This window comes from Cicer arietinum, chromosome 5, assembly GCF_000331145.2.
Source record: "Cicer arietinum cultivar CDC Frontier isolate Library 1 chromosome 5, Cicar.CDCFrontier_v2.0, whole genome shotgun sequence".
NCBI lineage: Eukaryota > Viridiplantae > Streptophyta > Magnoliopsida > Fabales > Fabaceae > Cicer > Cicer arietinum.
Window position 1 is genome coordinate 16,193,536 of NC_021164.2, and position 17,388 is coordinate 16,210,923.

At 29.3% G+C, this 17,388-nt stretch overlaps 1 protein-coding gene across 4 annotated transcripts; it reads right to left on the reverse strand.

The window, feature by feature from the left end:
* Positions 1 to 11,817: 11,817 nt before the first annotated feature.
* On the reverse strand, positions 11,818 to 15,708 carry LOC101492535 (urease accessory protein D). 4 transcript variants are annotated; one of them, XM_004516449.4, is made up of 8 exons: positions 15,167 to 15,707; positions 14,953 to 15,018; positions 14,346 to 14,420; positions 14,122 to 14,166; positions 13,263 to 13,496; positions 12,715 to 12,797; positions 12,484 to 12,649; positions 11,818 to 12,158 (listed from the first exon to the last, which is right to left on the reverse strand). In XM_004516449.4, exons 1-8 carry the CDS (start codon positions 15,290 to 15,292, stop codon positions 12,045 to 12,047), a joined length of 909 nt encoding a protein of 302 aa, XP_004516506.1. In that variant the 5' UTR covers positions 15,293 to 15,707; the 3' UTR covers positions 11,818 to 12,044. The 4 variants fall into 4 exon arrangements, with proteins under 4 accessions (XP_004516506.1, XP_073225477.1, XP_027186996.1 ...); XM_073369376.1 differs by lacking the exon at positions 14,953 to 15,018 and having other exon boundaries at positions 15,167 to 15,708; XM_027331195.2 differs by lacking the exon at positions 14,122 to 14,166.
* Positions 15,709 to 17,388: the final 1,680 nt, after the last annotated feature.

The window sequence follows — 17,388 nt, forward strand, 5'->3', positions numbered from 1 at the left end:
TTAGAAGTTTGTAGCAAGAATCCCAGGGTGGGAGTTGTACATTTTCTGACAATTAGTAGATCAATCTCTTGTGTTGTACAAGAGGACTGGACGTACCCTTGGTTATAAGGGGAACCAGGATAAATCTATTGTTTTCATTTATTTACTACACCTTACTATTGGTAGACATTACATTAACTCAGAAAATTCAACTACCATATCACTGAAAACAAGAAAATTTACTAACACCTAATTCACCCCCCCCCCCCTTTAGGCGCACTTTTGTACTTACAATTTTTTAAAACTTGACCTTTTGCTAAAATAGAAAGTTGACTCGAAGTGGCCATTCTTGGAACAATAGGAACACTTTGTTGTTGGTCTTGGAGAAGGTTTGAAAATCAGAGTTTTAAACGTCTTTGAAGTTGATTTTGATAAACTTCCAGACCGTTTTCCTTTTTTCAAACTTTCTAGATAAAGTTCTGTTTTTCTTCTAGAACGTTCTTCTTTTCTAAAGATCCTTTTGTTCTTGATTTTTTCATTTATTTTCTTCAAATAACATGCAAATTCCAGATGTCCAATTTTACCACGATATGAAGATTTGGTTTGGCATTTGTCCTCTTTTCTTTGAAGAGCAAAGAAGTTTTCATACATTTTTGTTTTTTGAATTTTATCAAAAGCAAAACTAGCTTTATAAAAAATTTCTACTTGAGATCCCATGATTTTTTGAAAGTTTTCAGTAGATTTGATAAAGTTTCCCAAGTCATTTTTGAGAATTTAATTTATGTTTTAAGAAGAATGTTCTCCTTTTGAATCGTATAACATTCTTGGTTTGCAGTTTCATCAGTTTTCTCAAGCTGAGATTGTTGCATGTTCTTTTGAAAGTTTTTAGTGATATTTACCAAGTTGGTTAAGTCATTTTTCAATTCATGAACTTCTATATTTTAAGAGGTACTTTTTTTCCGTTAGTTTTAGAACATTCTGGAAGATGATTTTGTATGGGTATCTCATTGAAAATATTTTATTGCTCAAACATTTTTAAATCAGATTGCTGCAGGCTTTGAATGACATTTCTTAGTTGGTCATTCATATCTTGTGCTTTCTCTTTTTCTTTATCTTGTGATTTTGAAAGGCTTGAGAGTGATGTAACAAAGCTGAAGAATGATTGGCAGTAAGCTGGAGAATGTTCATATCATTTTGGAGTGATGTCATCATACTGGAGAATGATTTTGATCATTATGGAGATAATTGTTAATCATTCTAAAGGAAGATGTTTGTTGCTGAAGATCAAGTCTAACAGACTGGAGAATGTTTATCAATTTGGAAACTAATGTTACACTGCTGGAGAATAATCATTTGTCACTTTTGATTTGAGTTATGCCTTTTATCCTTTGATCCTTTCGAGTGGTTATTTTGCCCATATGAGAGTTGTATATTCCTAGTATATGAATAGGAAATCCATTTGTGATTTGCAATAGCTTTCCTTGCATTTAAAATTGATTTGATCTTGCTTGTTAGTTCTTTGATACTTAGCTTTTGCATGTGTTAATCTTTTGTATTAAATATTTCTGGTATGATCTTTGTGTACCAACTTATGGTACCTTCATAATAAGGACTGATTTATCAACAAACCAGAAATGATCTTGTTGATCGCAAGCCATCAACTTAGGGGATTAATCTTGCTTTTTATTCTTGATGCATTGTTTCGCTTTTGTTGATCATTTTCTCTTGAATCTATTCAGAATTATCTTGAGTATATAATTATGTTCCTTTGTATTTAATACTGAAGATTTTCAATGTATATTGTTGTACTTTCATTGCTCATATCAATCGTAAAATAAAGAAAACTTTGTTCCTTGTAAACCTAAATGTTGTTGGATTAATGTTGTCAAAACCAGAACGTTCTTGAATTTAAAGTTGTGAAAAGGAGAATGTTCTCCGTTTTTCCAGACATCAGTTTTAATAACCAAAACTTTCTTTGTTTTTCAAACTACTATCCAGAATGATCAGAATGATGTCAAGAATGTTCTTCGTTCTTGATAGTCAAGTTGGAGAATGATCAGTCTTGCTTGAACTTGCTCGATTCATCATAATCCATAGTTTTTCTACTATGTATTTTGAATTGATTCTTTGCTGAGATGAATCCTTTATATTCCTTGAAGTATACATATCACATGATTGTGAAATACATAAACAATGATTGCAAAATCCAGGAGCAACTTCTTCTGTAAAAGAGGAGATCATTGTTTCTTGAAATCTCGAAAATGTGGAGAACGTTCTCCATTTTCCAGACTTCTGTCAAGAACGTTCTATGTTCTGTCTTTGTATTTTTGCTTCCTTTTCAAATTATCTTGCTTCCGATTTATTGCATAGTGTGATCATTGATTATTGTATTTGATCATCTTCTTCATGAAGATGCTATCTTGAAGATGTAATAATCATTCTCTTGAATGATTGATATATGATACATTCCTTTTGAGATTCTTTCATTATTGAGTGGATACTTATGCACTTTGATGAAGTGAACGGTTTCTTGCTTGTTGACTTATGCAATTCATGTTCCTTAAACAAAACTCAAATGCAATTACTAGTAGACCACCATTCATAAAACTTAATCTTTTATTTCATAAGGTTTGTTGTCGTTAAAACATACATCAAAAAGTTTTTGCCTCAACAATCCTTCTAATACTCAAAGCATTCCCCATTAAATAGAGGTGGTCTATTGACATTTCCACCATTTGCTTCATCACCATAGGTAGACATACTTGAAAGATGGATCTTTTCTCAAACATTGTAAAGTACTCAAGGCATGAGACCGAGCTCTAATGCCAATTGTTGATGGAAAATACACAAGAAAAGGGGTTTGAATTGTGTATTCGGGTTTTTATGAAATTCGTGGGCTAACAAATAGTGAAAATAGAACAAGTAAAAATAGAGGCAGTAAGTAGAGGGAAGAGAGATAACACAATAATTTATCATGTTTCACTACCAACCTTGTAGCTACATCTAGTCCCTTCACCTAAAAGGATTTAATCCAATAATTCAAACCAAATTATAACCACTTAACTTCACAAATGAAGTCTTCTCAACATCCAACATGAAAATCACAAGTCGTTGTGGATTTACAGCTATTATCGAACAAGGTTACCCAAGTGTTTGGTTTATATTTCTCAATTTACTCTCACTGGAAGATGCTTACAGTATTGATCTCAGACTTAGAACAACTAGAATTAGAATACAATTGAGTGCTAAATAAAATATAAGTGTTTGATGATTGAATGATATTCAACTTGTATATTTTTTTGTTCTTATTGCTTCATATTTGGTTGTGTAAGGTTCCTCAAGTGGGGAGAACCATTTATAGATGCTAATTGTTGGAGCTCTTCTAATTGCTTCTTCTTCTTCCAACATTTTAATTCCAACATTCGTATTATTTAATTCTAGTTAGTTCAATTTTTTAAGCTTCCTGTTGCATCCAAGTTCTAATGATCGTTGCTTTGATTTGTTTTCAAAAACTTAGTCTAACATTGCCCTGAATTTGTTATTTTTTCTTGAGTTTTGAATTTTCTGATCGTTGTTTAGCAGTTGCTGAAATTCATTGTTAGTTACTGAAATTCAATTCTTGATCGTTGTTTGTCAGTTACTGAAATTCAATTCTTGATCGTTGTTTTTCAATTAATGAAATTCAATTCTTGATTGTTGCGTTGATTTCAGGATGTTCTATATTTGATTGCATAGATTCGTTGTCGTGAATACGAGTTGGACCGTTTCTATTTGATGAGATATTCAATTTGGTGCAATTAAGAATGTAACTGATTGGGCACTTTAATCCATTCAAATGTGGAAAAAAATAACCGCTTGACCATTTGAATCTATAGTATTCGAGTTAGAAGCAGCGAGCCTTCATCAGAATATGTTTCTGAGTCGTATATGTGTCTTCATAGTCAGCTTCAAGATTCATGGCATTTATCAGAGTTAGAGTCGTTGACTTTTTCATAGCGTTGAATTTTTCATGTTGCATTTGAATTTTTCATTAGAGGCATTGACTTTCCTCAAAGTCATACGATTGCTTTTGTTCGAGGCAGAGTCAGAAGTAGTGTGAAGTTCAAAGTCAAACCCAATCATCTTCTGGTGTTGAATTATTGGTTAGAGGAAACTTAGTAGAGACAGGATCAACATTGTAAATCAGAGTCAAATGTTTTCCTTTGAGTTTCTTTGTTGGAGGCAGCTTATTGGAGCATGTTGCATTTAACTTTAGAATCTTATCTTCATAGGTAAAACCTTTGAGGTAGATTATCAAAGTCAAATCCTTAGACTCAGATAGTTAGACGGAAAGGCAGTGGCAGATCCTTTCGTAACAACTTGACCCTTACAGCTCAATTAGTAGTGGGAATGAGATAAGGTAGTACTTATCTCCCAAGTACCAGGTTTGACTCCTAGTTCTAATAGGACCCACAACCATGTGAGTTCTCCATCACCCTCTTCCTCTCCCTTCAAACGAAGACTCCTCTATTACTAGGTACTACTTCAATTCTCAATCTCTTATATAATTATTATTAAATACCAATAAATAAACATTTATTTGCTTTGTATGGAATTGATACCGATGATTTAGTTGTGTTGCTCACTGCCTATGCTCTACTAGGTATTTTAAAAATGAATATCGGAAATAGACACTTATCAGCCGAATGCTTCAATATGCCCTTCTAAATGATGTAATCAAACTCAACACAAGGAAACCCCTTCTTCCATCAACATAACTTCATCATTAAACGAACTTTCCAAGGAAACCCATATTTGGATTTGTTGGATTATGACAAATTGGGTCTTCATGTTTTTTTACTCATTTGTTTATAAGAAAGTATATCAATAAAAATACTAGAGGTTTTCTAAACCATTACAACCAACACATTACAAAAAGTACGGATAATTAAAAACTTTGTAAAGAAATAGTTTGATTACTCCACCAATCTAAAGATGCATAATTATATGTTCTACATTTTCTACTTAAAACCTACATTTGTGAACGTGTTTTGATAATTTGGAATATTTCTTAAACCATAATAACATGTTCAAAATATTGTTTTTTTACCTTTATTTTATTTTTATTATTTTTATGAATATTTTTAAATTATTGGATAAAATTAGATATCAACACTCAAGAGACGTATACTTTGATTACATTCATAAAGTAAAAAAAGAAAGTTATTGTCAATCTAAAGCCATATTTTCCTCCAAAAGTATGGTTATTTATTTTTTTTTTTATAGAAAAAGCATGGTTAACTTATTGTACTATTTTTTTAAAAAAGTAAAAACTAACATTATTTAAATATAGAAGTTATTGTCAATCTTAATCAATATTTTGTATCCAAAAGCACGATCAACTCAATCAATTGTTTTTCTTATAAAAAAAAAAAATTAAAACATGTAAGACATGACACCCATTTTACTAGAATATGAATTGGTATAACTATAAGTGCTGAATAAATTCTTCCATCATGTGGTGGCTGTTAATTTGCACAGGAGGAATAAAAAATATTTAAAGGAAAACATAAATTTTTATAATTAATTTAAGATATCGGGTTCCTCTCAAAATATACATGGAACAATTCAAACTTTATTCCTTAATTAAAATAGTTCAATCTCAATGAACTTAATTTAGCTATAATTTTTTAATTTAATTCCAAAAACTTAATACTACTTATAAAGTTTTCATACAAAATGTTATTTCTAATTAAATAAGTAAAATACAATTTACAACTCTTATTCTCGGTATCACCTATCAGAGTCGGGTTTCTCCCAAACTAGAACTTCAAGACTCATTAACATGTAATAACAGCGATTTTACAAACACACGGTCAAGTCAGTCAAACACAAACGACAAAGGAGGTGACTTTAGAAATCATGTTCATAGTATAATATAAGTACGAAAAACTCACGATTAACCATTAATAAGTCGTATTCTTACGCATACATTCTTCAGGGAAAAAAATCATATTATAAAGTCAAAATAACTCTTGGAAAATTAATACAATTCACTATAACATCAAATCATCTAAGAGAAATTATGATCGCATACGATACACATTAGTCACAACAAAACAATCACAAGAAAATGCAATAATATAGAAGAGCTTATACTCTACTTCATAATTTAGTATCATTCTAACTCTGAAGTACTTGGTTAGGAGACTAGATACTATGTCACCACCTAAGTGGATGGACAATTCAAATTGGTCATGCTCTCATAGATTTCATCAACTCAACCTAAGACACATATACGCGACAATCGAGGTAAACTTGTGTTGCTTGGTAGCTTCTAACATTTTGAGGGCACCTACAAGCAACCTAAGAATTCCCCATCTGAATACCTCTAAGGTCTAACAATCTTGCCTTAAGGTTCAATAGTAGACCACCATGATCAGGTTCATTCAATTGTACTTCCCTAAAATCACTAGGCTTGTTATGCTCTACCTATATGATGATAAAATAGTTTCCACTTCAAAAGTTCTCATCAACTTCAAATATTTCCAACATCTATTTTCTCTTATCGTTAGCCTAGACTACTCCATTAAGAGTATCATCTTTAGTACAAGTTGGAATCATCGCAATATCATCAATTATGAGTTGCTTCGATATTCTTATCACAAATTTATAACAATATTATCATTAATCATTAATCATACATCATCATTATCATTATATATAAACTCATCACAAATTTATTACATCACTATCATCAATCAAACATCATCATCATCACATAAACTTATCACAAATTTATAACATCACTATTATCAATCGTTCATCATCATCATCACATAAACATATCACAAATTTCTAACATCACATTAACTCGTCTAATCAAACATATGCACAAAATTCATTCGACAATAAAAATCACAATAATATCAAATATCACACATTCAACAAAATTAAATCAATCAACACCTTATAAATGTTTCTTTTCCACATTTTAACCTCACAAATTGTATTTTTATAAATTAATTAATTTATCCCTCAAAAGGCTACTATTGTATGAAACGAGTCTTGTATGAATCGTGGGAAATACGAATTTTTCGTTCACCTCATTACATATTATACTAATGAAAATTAAAACGTCCCTTACCTTATTTTAACGCTTTCACATGGGAATACGGATCCACAAGCAAAAAATCTTTGTTCTTTGATTTGATGTCATCAATCGATCTAACTCGATAGTTTATTGGTAAATGTCAAAATAAATTATGAGAACAAACTAAAAATTGTCAATTTCAAAATTGAGTCAAATAAACTTATCATAAATTGGAAAATAATATGTGGATATTATAGCCGTTGTTTGTTGGGTCGTTTTGACGTTGATTTTACTCAAATCGGACTTACGATGAAATAAAGAACTATGTAAAATAACAAACTCTATAAGCGGAGAAATTGAGTATTTTAAATAGAAATTGTGATGGTTAAAAATACGGAAAAAAAAAATATGTCTAATTGACTAATTAAATAAATAATATAAAAAATCCTTTTTTTGAATATACAAAGTTGATGGCGTTTCAGCAAGTGTACTGAATCGTTGCAAGTAATAATAAAACGGTAGTACCGAGTGTCGAACTCAAGGATTGCGTTTTACTATTGAATTATATTTAATTACTGAAATTGAACAAAAAGTTTCCAGATTGATTGAAATAACAATTAAAATGATCAACTATAATAAAATTGATCCTTTATAATGAGAAAAATGTCAGCGATGAGTTTCACTTCGAATCCAACCTTGGTGTTTAATTTGATCCTAGTTACTGAATTCCTTTATTGAATTATTACCGAATTCTCTTTATTATTCTTGCCCTAATGTCTTAGTGACAAAACCTTTAATTTTAAAGTAACCCCTAATTCCTTAGTAGATTTAAGATTAGAATTAATCATTAGCGTATAGAAATTCTCTTGTAAACTATTGTTTTGCAACTAATTTAATTGGTTTCATGACCTGCATCTATCCCTAGACTACAAATTCATGAATTTCTCATCTCAAGCATTCGTAAAGTCCACTTCTGTTTCAAAATAAAAATCGTAGAACATTTTAATGTTGATCAAGCAATAAAAAGGATTAAGTACAGAGATGAGAAAAATAATTCAATAAACTCATTCATATAACTAGAAATCAAATCAGAAAAATAAGAGTTTCATCTGGTTGTACTCATCCCTAACAAATAGCGTTTAGTTACTCATGACAGAGATACAAAAGATAAGGATTAGAGAAGAATTACAAGAAGGATTCATGAATGATTCTTGATAAAACTGCTCCAATGATGTTAAAAGCAGCCGTCTTTGAGTTTCTATGCTAGGGCACAAGTCTCCCAACTTCCCAATATTCAAAAAGGATACCTAAACAGTGAAAATGCGTTTTTATGAATGCTGATACGCGTCGGGCGCCCCAGGTGCGCAAAACGCGCTCCAGACGCGTTTTGACAGTGCTGAACATATGGAAATGCGCCTCAGGCGCGGATGGCGCGCGTTAGACGCACAACATCTTCTGTTTGACATAGTTTGCATTTTACTCCTCTTTCGAGTCTGAATCTGGTTCCGGTGTCTTCATGAAAGTTGTAGATATGGATCTTAGCTTTCATTTGCACTTGGTTTGACTCCAATTGGACATCTACAACTCCAGATATGACTGAACTACTCCACATAGGTCATGTTGATTTCTCACCAAAATTCAACACTGCACTAAAACAAAACGCAATGTAAAATTACGAAAAATTCCTACTTAATCAATGAAATAAAAACACAAAACATTTTATTAACTCAAAGAACAAAAATTAACAAAATATATCAAATAAATCATTAATTTAACTAATGATTGAAGATAAATAAAATTAAAACAGTGGAAAAACATGCATATGATGAAGAGTCATCAAAAGCATAGGGGCTAAACTTCAGCCCTTTTATTTAAAGTGTTTTTTTTTTTTTCTTTCTATTATTACTTTTATTTTATTAGAAAAAACTAATAGTTACACAAACTCATTTTTAATAGTTTCTTAGACATAATTCTGTTTCCAAAAAATTACTATTTATTTTAAGATCAATACTTTATAAAATCAATAAATTAAAGTAATTAATTTTTTAAATTATATTTATAACCATAACTCTTATACTTAAAATAATAGTAATAATAATGATAATTACTATAACATTTTTTTAAAGTAATCACATAAAAATGCTACCATCTTTAATAATAGTCAAAATATTAAAATAAATAAATATAACATCAACAATTTATATTAATTTATAAATCAAAATAAATACAAATTAAATCATCATACCACAATAACTATATAAAAAAAAAATCAATATCATTAAATTAATACTAATATCTCAAGATAATTATTTATAAAATAAATAATTAAAACTAAAATAAAATATATTTAAAAATAATTAAAATATAAATATGTGTATATTAATTATGAACACATGTAGATGTAATTACCTAAAATCTTATTATTTAAAATATTACACTAAAATACTATTATTTAAAAAAAAAATATATATAATAATAAAATATAATACTTATTATTTATATTATTCATTTAGTCCAATATGTATAAAACTAGCATGTCATATGAAACTCTCATATAATGAAAACTAATTATAAAATTTACCGACATGCATTCTAAAATAGTTTTAATATAAAATCAATGATTTAAAATTTTATTTTATTAATAAAATATTTATCATGAAACTTGAAATGTTACAGATATTGAATGCATTATCATGCAAAATTTAACACATGCTTGTTCACGTTTCAATCTCTGTGGGATGGATGACCTAGGATGAAAACTTATCACAAGATGTTTTTGCAATATCTATTAGCAAATTGTAAAGACTACTACGACTATTAGGATAAAAAATGGATAACCTAACAAAACTCAAGAGGGATAATTGACCAAATCATTATATGGAGCAGCCATAAACCTAACCTACGAGGAATCTTAATTAACCGAAAATTTAGTCTCATACATTGTACCAAGTTACAAACCAACTATTCCTAAAGTTTAAATTAAGTGAAAAAAACAATGAATGGTTTTCTTTTTGTTGTCATTCCACTAAAATTACAACCTCTAAAATTTATGCATCTAATTTTAAATTTAAGTTTTCTTTTCTGATTTTATATTTTGACATGTGGCTATTGCAAAAAGTCCCTTATTATCAGCGGATGATCACAAGCTGAATAAAGTAAACTTTAATGAAGACAAATAGAGGTTAATAGTTTTATTCACATTAAAATATTTAAATAGTATATTTTATATTTTTCTTAAATAAGTTAAACTAGACCTTTATATGTAATTAAAACTAATAAAATTATAACTAATAAGTCCGCAACAACCTTTCAAAAAAACAAATAAATAAAATGAATCCATGATTAACAAATTCCAAAAAGTCATTCAAAAAATTACAAAGAAAATAAAAGACATTGTCATCTTCTAGGCCGGCCTATCAGACCTAATAGACTATTTTTTAATAACAAATATTAATATTAATAAAGGTCATAGGCCCATAACGAACGACCTAACCTATTCTCACCTCTAGTTGTATAGATGAAATTTTTGTATAAGAAAATAAGTTTTACATAAGAAGAAAAACGCTTCTCTATTTATGATCCAAATAACGTTTTTTGAATTGTTGTACAATGTCATGGAGTCAACATAGTTATACATTATACTTATAAAGCCCTAACTCAAACATGACACTTACATATCTATTTCATAAAAGACATTGAACTTTGCTCAATTACAAATACGTCCTATTTATATAAGATTTGTAAGCTCAGTTATTTAAGATTTTTCCATAAAGCACCTGAAAATAAGTACGCCAAAGAGACCATGAAGCAAAATTCATCTTGAGGCCCTTTATGTTTCACAAAAGTAATATTTTGGCCCTTTAGGTTTTTTTTTGTAACACTTAAGTTATATAAGTTCTTGCGTCAGTCCTTTAAATTTTTATTTTCTCGAATTAATCTTTTAAGTTACAATCTATTTGCACCGATTACCTTAAATTATATTAAATTATGCAAGCGCTCCTTTAAATTGTCTAAGTTACTTTGCAAGTAGAAGAAGTTAATAACATTGATTATGTGAATAGACCTTTATTATCAAGTTTTTAGAGGCTAACATGTGTCTAAATAGTTGTAGAGAAAATCAAAAAATGTAAGTTGTTTATAAGGCTTGATAGATGTGTTCTAAGGGATTAGTATGTGAAACATACTGTTGCAGCATCTGATAGAGTTACTAATGATTAGTTGTTTTCAATTGCACTAATCGTTGTGAAAAGTGAGACAAATGACAAATAATGCAAACATAATATAACTTCAAGACCTACATTTGGAGAATAAAAACTTAAAGAACCTAAACAAGAATTGAGTTCAATTGAAAGGAAGTGTTAAAAAAAACATAAAGGACATGTTACTTTTGTGAAACATAAATGATCTCTATTTTTTCAATCCTTTACTATGTTTAGTTATTTTGGAAAGTAAAAATTGATCAACATACAATATAACTCCAAGCAAAGCAGGCTGGTTATGTATTTCAATTTTTTAGCTCCATGATAAAATCTCAGCAGAATAGATAAACTCCGTATGAAAAAACGGCACAAGATATTGAATCTCTATTATTAGATATTTATATTTGGTTATTATCAATGTTAGGTTTAAAATGTTAGGAACACTTTCTTGTCCTAAAACTGGGGTATTGAATCATATTGAAGGCATGGACATGCAATGTGCCTTAATCAAATAAAATAGCAGCATAATTGATACTCAATTACTGATTCAGGTCAAGGCCACTCATATGCATGTCCAAGACCCAAAAATAAATTAAAAGACGAATAAGAGTTGAAGGTTATGACAGCAAGGCAAGAGATGTTATACAATATGTTTTAGTTAGATGAAGTATAGCACCATTTTAAATAGAAGGGAATTTCGATGCCTTAAATTTATAATATACATTGAATAGAAACAATGTATAATAATTATACATAGCAATTACCATTATGTTTTACTCCAATAACACTTCACTCTACCTGTAAGGTGGTACCCCGATCATTGGCTCCAATGGAGCCAATTGATGTCGAAGAAACTTGTAAACGGATTCAGTTGTCACAGAAGCCACTCGAACAATAAGACCAATTTTCTGCAGCCACCAATGATTATAAGTAACATATATTACAGAGTCATGAAAGGCAGAGTAACCAATCATGGTATCTTCCATTATGCTGAGAATATAAGAGGAAATAATAGATTCGAGGAAGAGGTCCTATGCATCTGCGGAACTCTAAATTTATCATTAATTTTCTGCATTCATTCTTCAAAAGCTAGTCTCAAATAATATATTTTATATTACATATCAAGCTAGCCAGCCCGTGAGCTAATGGGGTTGAACATGTAACAGGTTGCGAATACCAAACAAAATATGTCTAAATTAAAAACAATAGCGCTGCAACTAATTTATAATTTACCTTAGGACCAAAGACACTGCAAGAAGCCACGAAAGTTGGCTTTGTCATGAAACAGTCAGCCTTGTTTTTTTTGTGACTAAATGCAGCAGAAGGATTCTGTAATTGCTCTGACATAATTATTTTCACGCGCTCTTGCACTAGACTCTGGACATACTGCATCTTTGGCCTAAAATAGTAAAGCATGTCATTTACTATACAATTTACAAGATACATAAATCCAGTATCACTCACCCTAGAAGTACAATCATTGCAATTACTTGGTAGTCCAGCATGTGTTCCTTTACACGGCCAAGTTTTTCTTTCTCTAGTAACATCTGTTTGTGACAAGAAGTCAATTAAGAAGAAAAATAGAAAGGATGGAGATGTCAAAATGTTCAAAATAAACAATGGTTGTATACAAAACATGCTTCTCATAAGTTCTTAATTTTAAACTAGAGTAGATATATCTCTCTGTAATTAGTCCTAAATGAGACTACTTAATAAACCCATAAAAGATGATGTATTGGCTACTTTTGAGTCATATAGATTCTGGAAGTCTAATTTTCAATCTTAAGGATAATTGGTTGGGCCTCAAAGGAAAATGTGATAGGTAACAATATGATTGATGCATGAAACACGATGACATCCATTATTAAAATAAATGGAGAGGATCTCTACTTCAACTAAAGTGGCATCATCTCTTTGGAATTGAAATCTATCAACACATTTTCCAGATATTCTAAAAATTAACATTAGAGAATAAGATTAACATCTTACAAGCACAACAGCAAAACTATTACCGTATCTAGAAACAAAGGTTGACCATCGTCGAAGAATATATTATTGGTGCTTCTATATAGATCAAAATCCCATTTTTCTCCACTTTCATGGCGCCCACTAGTAATCCAATCAACAATAACCAAATTTGAGTCTGCAGAAACGGTGAAGACTTGTTTCTGATAATATCTTGCAGTGGAAAAACATGTTACGGGATCCGGAATGATGGCTAAAAGCGCATTGCTTCCTACTCTAGCCTACTACACAATGAATTTAGCAGCTGTCAATAAACCGACAAACAGTCAAATCGGACAACCATAACAACTAAGGACTTTTTCATACCAAGTAGAGTTTACATGGAACAAATAACTCTATAATGTCCTCCCAAAATAATTAAATCGTAACCATAACTAAAGAAAAGCGATGAAATTGTCTTGAAGTAGAAGTGTATTATGTCATAAAAAACGTTAACCTCAAAATATTAGAATTTCAACAAAATTTTACTCCTTCAATTTTCAAATTATTGATGTTTTAGCCTTTTATAGTACTATTGATGTTCTGAAAAAACAAGAACTAATAAAACTTTTCTTTTCCATCTGTATGATAGTTAACTATTAAATGAATAATTATTTAAATAAGATAGAGATTATAGCTAGATTGATGATGTCTTATTTTCATAGAGGTTCCTACAGTACATTATCAGTAGGAATTAAATACGACTATTTTAGTCTAGATATTTAACATCAATTAAATTTCTCTTAATCTATGTGCACTAACCTTATTCATATGCTAACCTTTTTCTATCATATAAAAATGATTAGTCAAGTAAATAATGACAGGCATAAATGGATGAAACTCAAGAGAAAGACACAGTGTCTTTACCTCTAATATTTGTTGAGAACACTTAGATCCCACAGATTTGTAGACCTTAAAAGAAACTACAATATTATCAATAACATAAAGATAAGCTGAGCTAAACACCAGAATTCATCTTGACAACAAGGTGATATTCATACGCATCTGATCCAGAAGGCAGAAAAATTCAAAATAAATCACTTAAAGGGAAAAAAGAATAAATGAATAAAAAAGGGAAACAAATTGTCGACCTTAGTAGAACCTTGGGTAGTGAACACCATGGTGCAAGCATCTCCAACAGAAAACTTGCACGAAATATGATCACCCTACACATCACAAGCATGATTATCAAATCGAGATTGAAATTGTGAATCCGAAGACTTATTTTCCGAATCAGGAACCGAATCTTATTATGAATAAAAATTATGACATTTTTAAGTAAAAAGGAAGTGACAGACACAAATTAACATAAGTTGATATATCATATTTGAACTTCAAAATAATTCAATATTCACCTCAAAAAAATAAATTGACAAAAACAAAAATGGATGTCTACACAAAGTTGACAAAAGACTGGTTTGCAAAACAAAGTTTAGCGGAAGGTTGGTGTGATGAATCAGGACTCATGCTGCAAATTTATCAAAAATAGATATACGCACAATGACTCATATCCATTGAGTTCAATTTTATTTTGAAATGCGGCACAACTCACATGTATGATAAGATAGCGTTAACCATGCTAACAAGGCAAGAACAAGTTAAAATTCAAAATCACATTCAACAAAAATAAAAGAAACTAAAAACAAAGGCAGGTTGAAGGGGGTCAAAACCACAAAAGAGATGAAACTTATAACTTACAGATACAATTCCACCTCCATAATTGAGAGCATAAACCCATACTGCATCAATTTTTGAAGGACCAACCTAAGCAATGAATAAAGAAAACCATTTTATCATGCCAATTTGCCAAGCTAATATTTTTGAACCAATACTAATCACTCCATAACATAATATGCACTTAAGTTGAAACATGATTGATGAAAAATAAAAGATAATTATTGAAAATCAAAACCTTTTTGGGTGTGATGAACTTGAGGGGATATCTTGATAGACACCTTATCACCGATGATCTACCTCCTACTTTTTCAACTACCACTGAACACGCTTCATTTTCTTTGTCTTTTTCGCCATTACTCATTTTTGCTTCAAAACCACAATCTAATAACAAATTGGAAAATGTGGAAGGATAACGATAAGAGTACAAATTCGTGAGCGTCTCAACTTGGATCTGCGACTCCAAAACCACCGCGAGATCTCAACGTCTCAACTTCCTCTCTCAAATCTAAATCTACCGCTACCTTCTTCCACCAATCACCCTCAACACAACCATATCTACCATTTACCAACTTGAATTTAACGAATTTTCTGAAATAGTGCTTGAGATTGATTGAAGGTTATTGGATTTGATAAATTAATAGAAGAATTTTCTTTATAATTGGATGAATTTAGTTCTGGGATTTGTTGTTCTTAAGGTTATGAGCTTCTTTTTTTACAAGTTAAAGGTTACGAGTTTGAAACTAGTACGTTTGGGATTTGATGAATTTTTTTGCAGTTTGGATATTTAGTTTATAATAATTAAAAGTTGAATTGTTTGATAATTTAATTAAAATATTTAATAATTAGTTTTTATTATTAAAATAAATAAGAAAAGTTCAATCTGCATATCCTACAAAGTCATCATACGCTAGATCATCAAAATTTGACCACTAACTTCAATCAGCATGTGCTACAAAGGTGGAAGGATGTTAAAAGGATTGGTGTTGGAAGGATGTTAAAAGGTTAAGAAGTTCAATCCCCGTTTTGTTGGACATTTTTCAACTATGCAACAAATAGGCCCCTTAGCCTACTAGTTAACTTTACCATCTAATTCTCATACTTACATGATATTTTTCATGTCTCCAAACTTAAAAGCATGTCCTCGAATCTTATCAAATTTTGAATCACGAGTCTCTTCAATTGAAACCAAATCACACCTACAATCATGTACTAATTCAGATTGTTGACAGAAGTATAAAGACATCAAGGAATAAGATCAGTAAAAGTTAATGTTATTTGGAGAGGATCATCACTAGAGGAAGCAATATGGAAAACTGAAGTTGACATAATGAATAACTAGATTATGGCCCGCGCGCTGCGTGGATATTAATTAATTAATTTTATAAATTTTATAAGTAATATTTTATGTATTATAAATATAGTTATCTTATAATATTTGTAATAATTGAATATGATTAGGAAAATTAAAATGAAAGAAAATCATGTTTATCACAAACATTTAATTTAATTTTTAAAATATTTTGTAAAATTCGTATGATAACTTATTATATAGGATAATTGTTTGACTCATTGTACTTTGATTATTAATTTATTTTTCAACATATAAGGGTACTTGTAGTTATTTGATGAAATAAAATGTAAAATACAAACTCAAAAATAAGATGTAAAAAATGTTAATGTTGAATTATATTGTAGCGTAGCTAAATTTATCTGTTTTATTAGTATGATGTTTTAATTGCGAGCATGAGAAGTTGTTACATTAAAAATTTTTGAATATATTTCATCAAGAGTGGGTAAAAAAAAAAAAGTTGTTATGGCATCGGAAGTCAATTTTAAATATATATAATAGATAATAGATTTTAATAATTGAAAATAATTTTTTTAATAATTTTTTATATATTCATATTTTATGATTATTTTTAATGAATTTGTGTATTTTCTATCAAATAGAATATATATTTTTATTTTATAAAATATTACTACAAAAATGGATTGACATAAATTAAAAATAACTATAAATGGATTGACTTTAATGAGTAATTAAAGTTTTAACGTATAAAATCATTACTATGCAATAATATAATTGTTTATGAAAGTAGGATTAGATAAAGAGTATTTATGTCCATTATGAGTGATTAGATGTTTTTTTGAATTGAATTTAATGACTAAAAATATAAATTATTATCATTGGTAAATGACTAATAATATTATAAAATAATTTATAAATTTATTATAAAATATCTTATAAAATAATTTGATAATAATATAAATTATAAATTATTATCAAATTGTAAAGTAATTTATAAATTATAAATTTATTATAAATAATTATAAAATAATTTTATAATTTTATAAGTAATATTTTATGTATTATAAATATAGTTATCTTATAATATTACTTTATTGATTCGTAATAATTGAATATGATTAAGAAAATTAAAATGAGGGAAAATCATG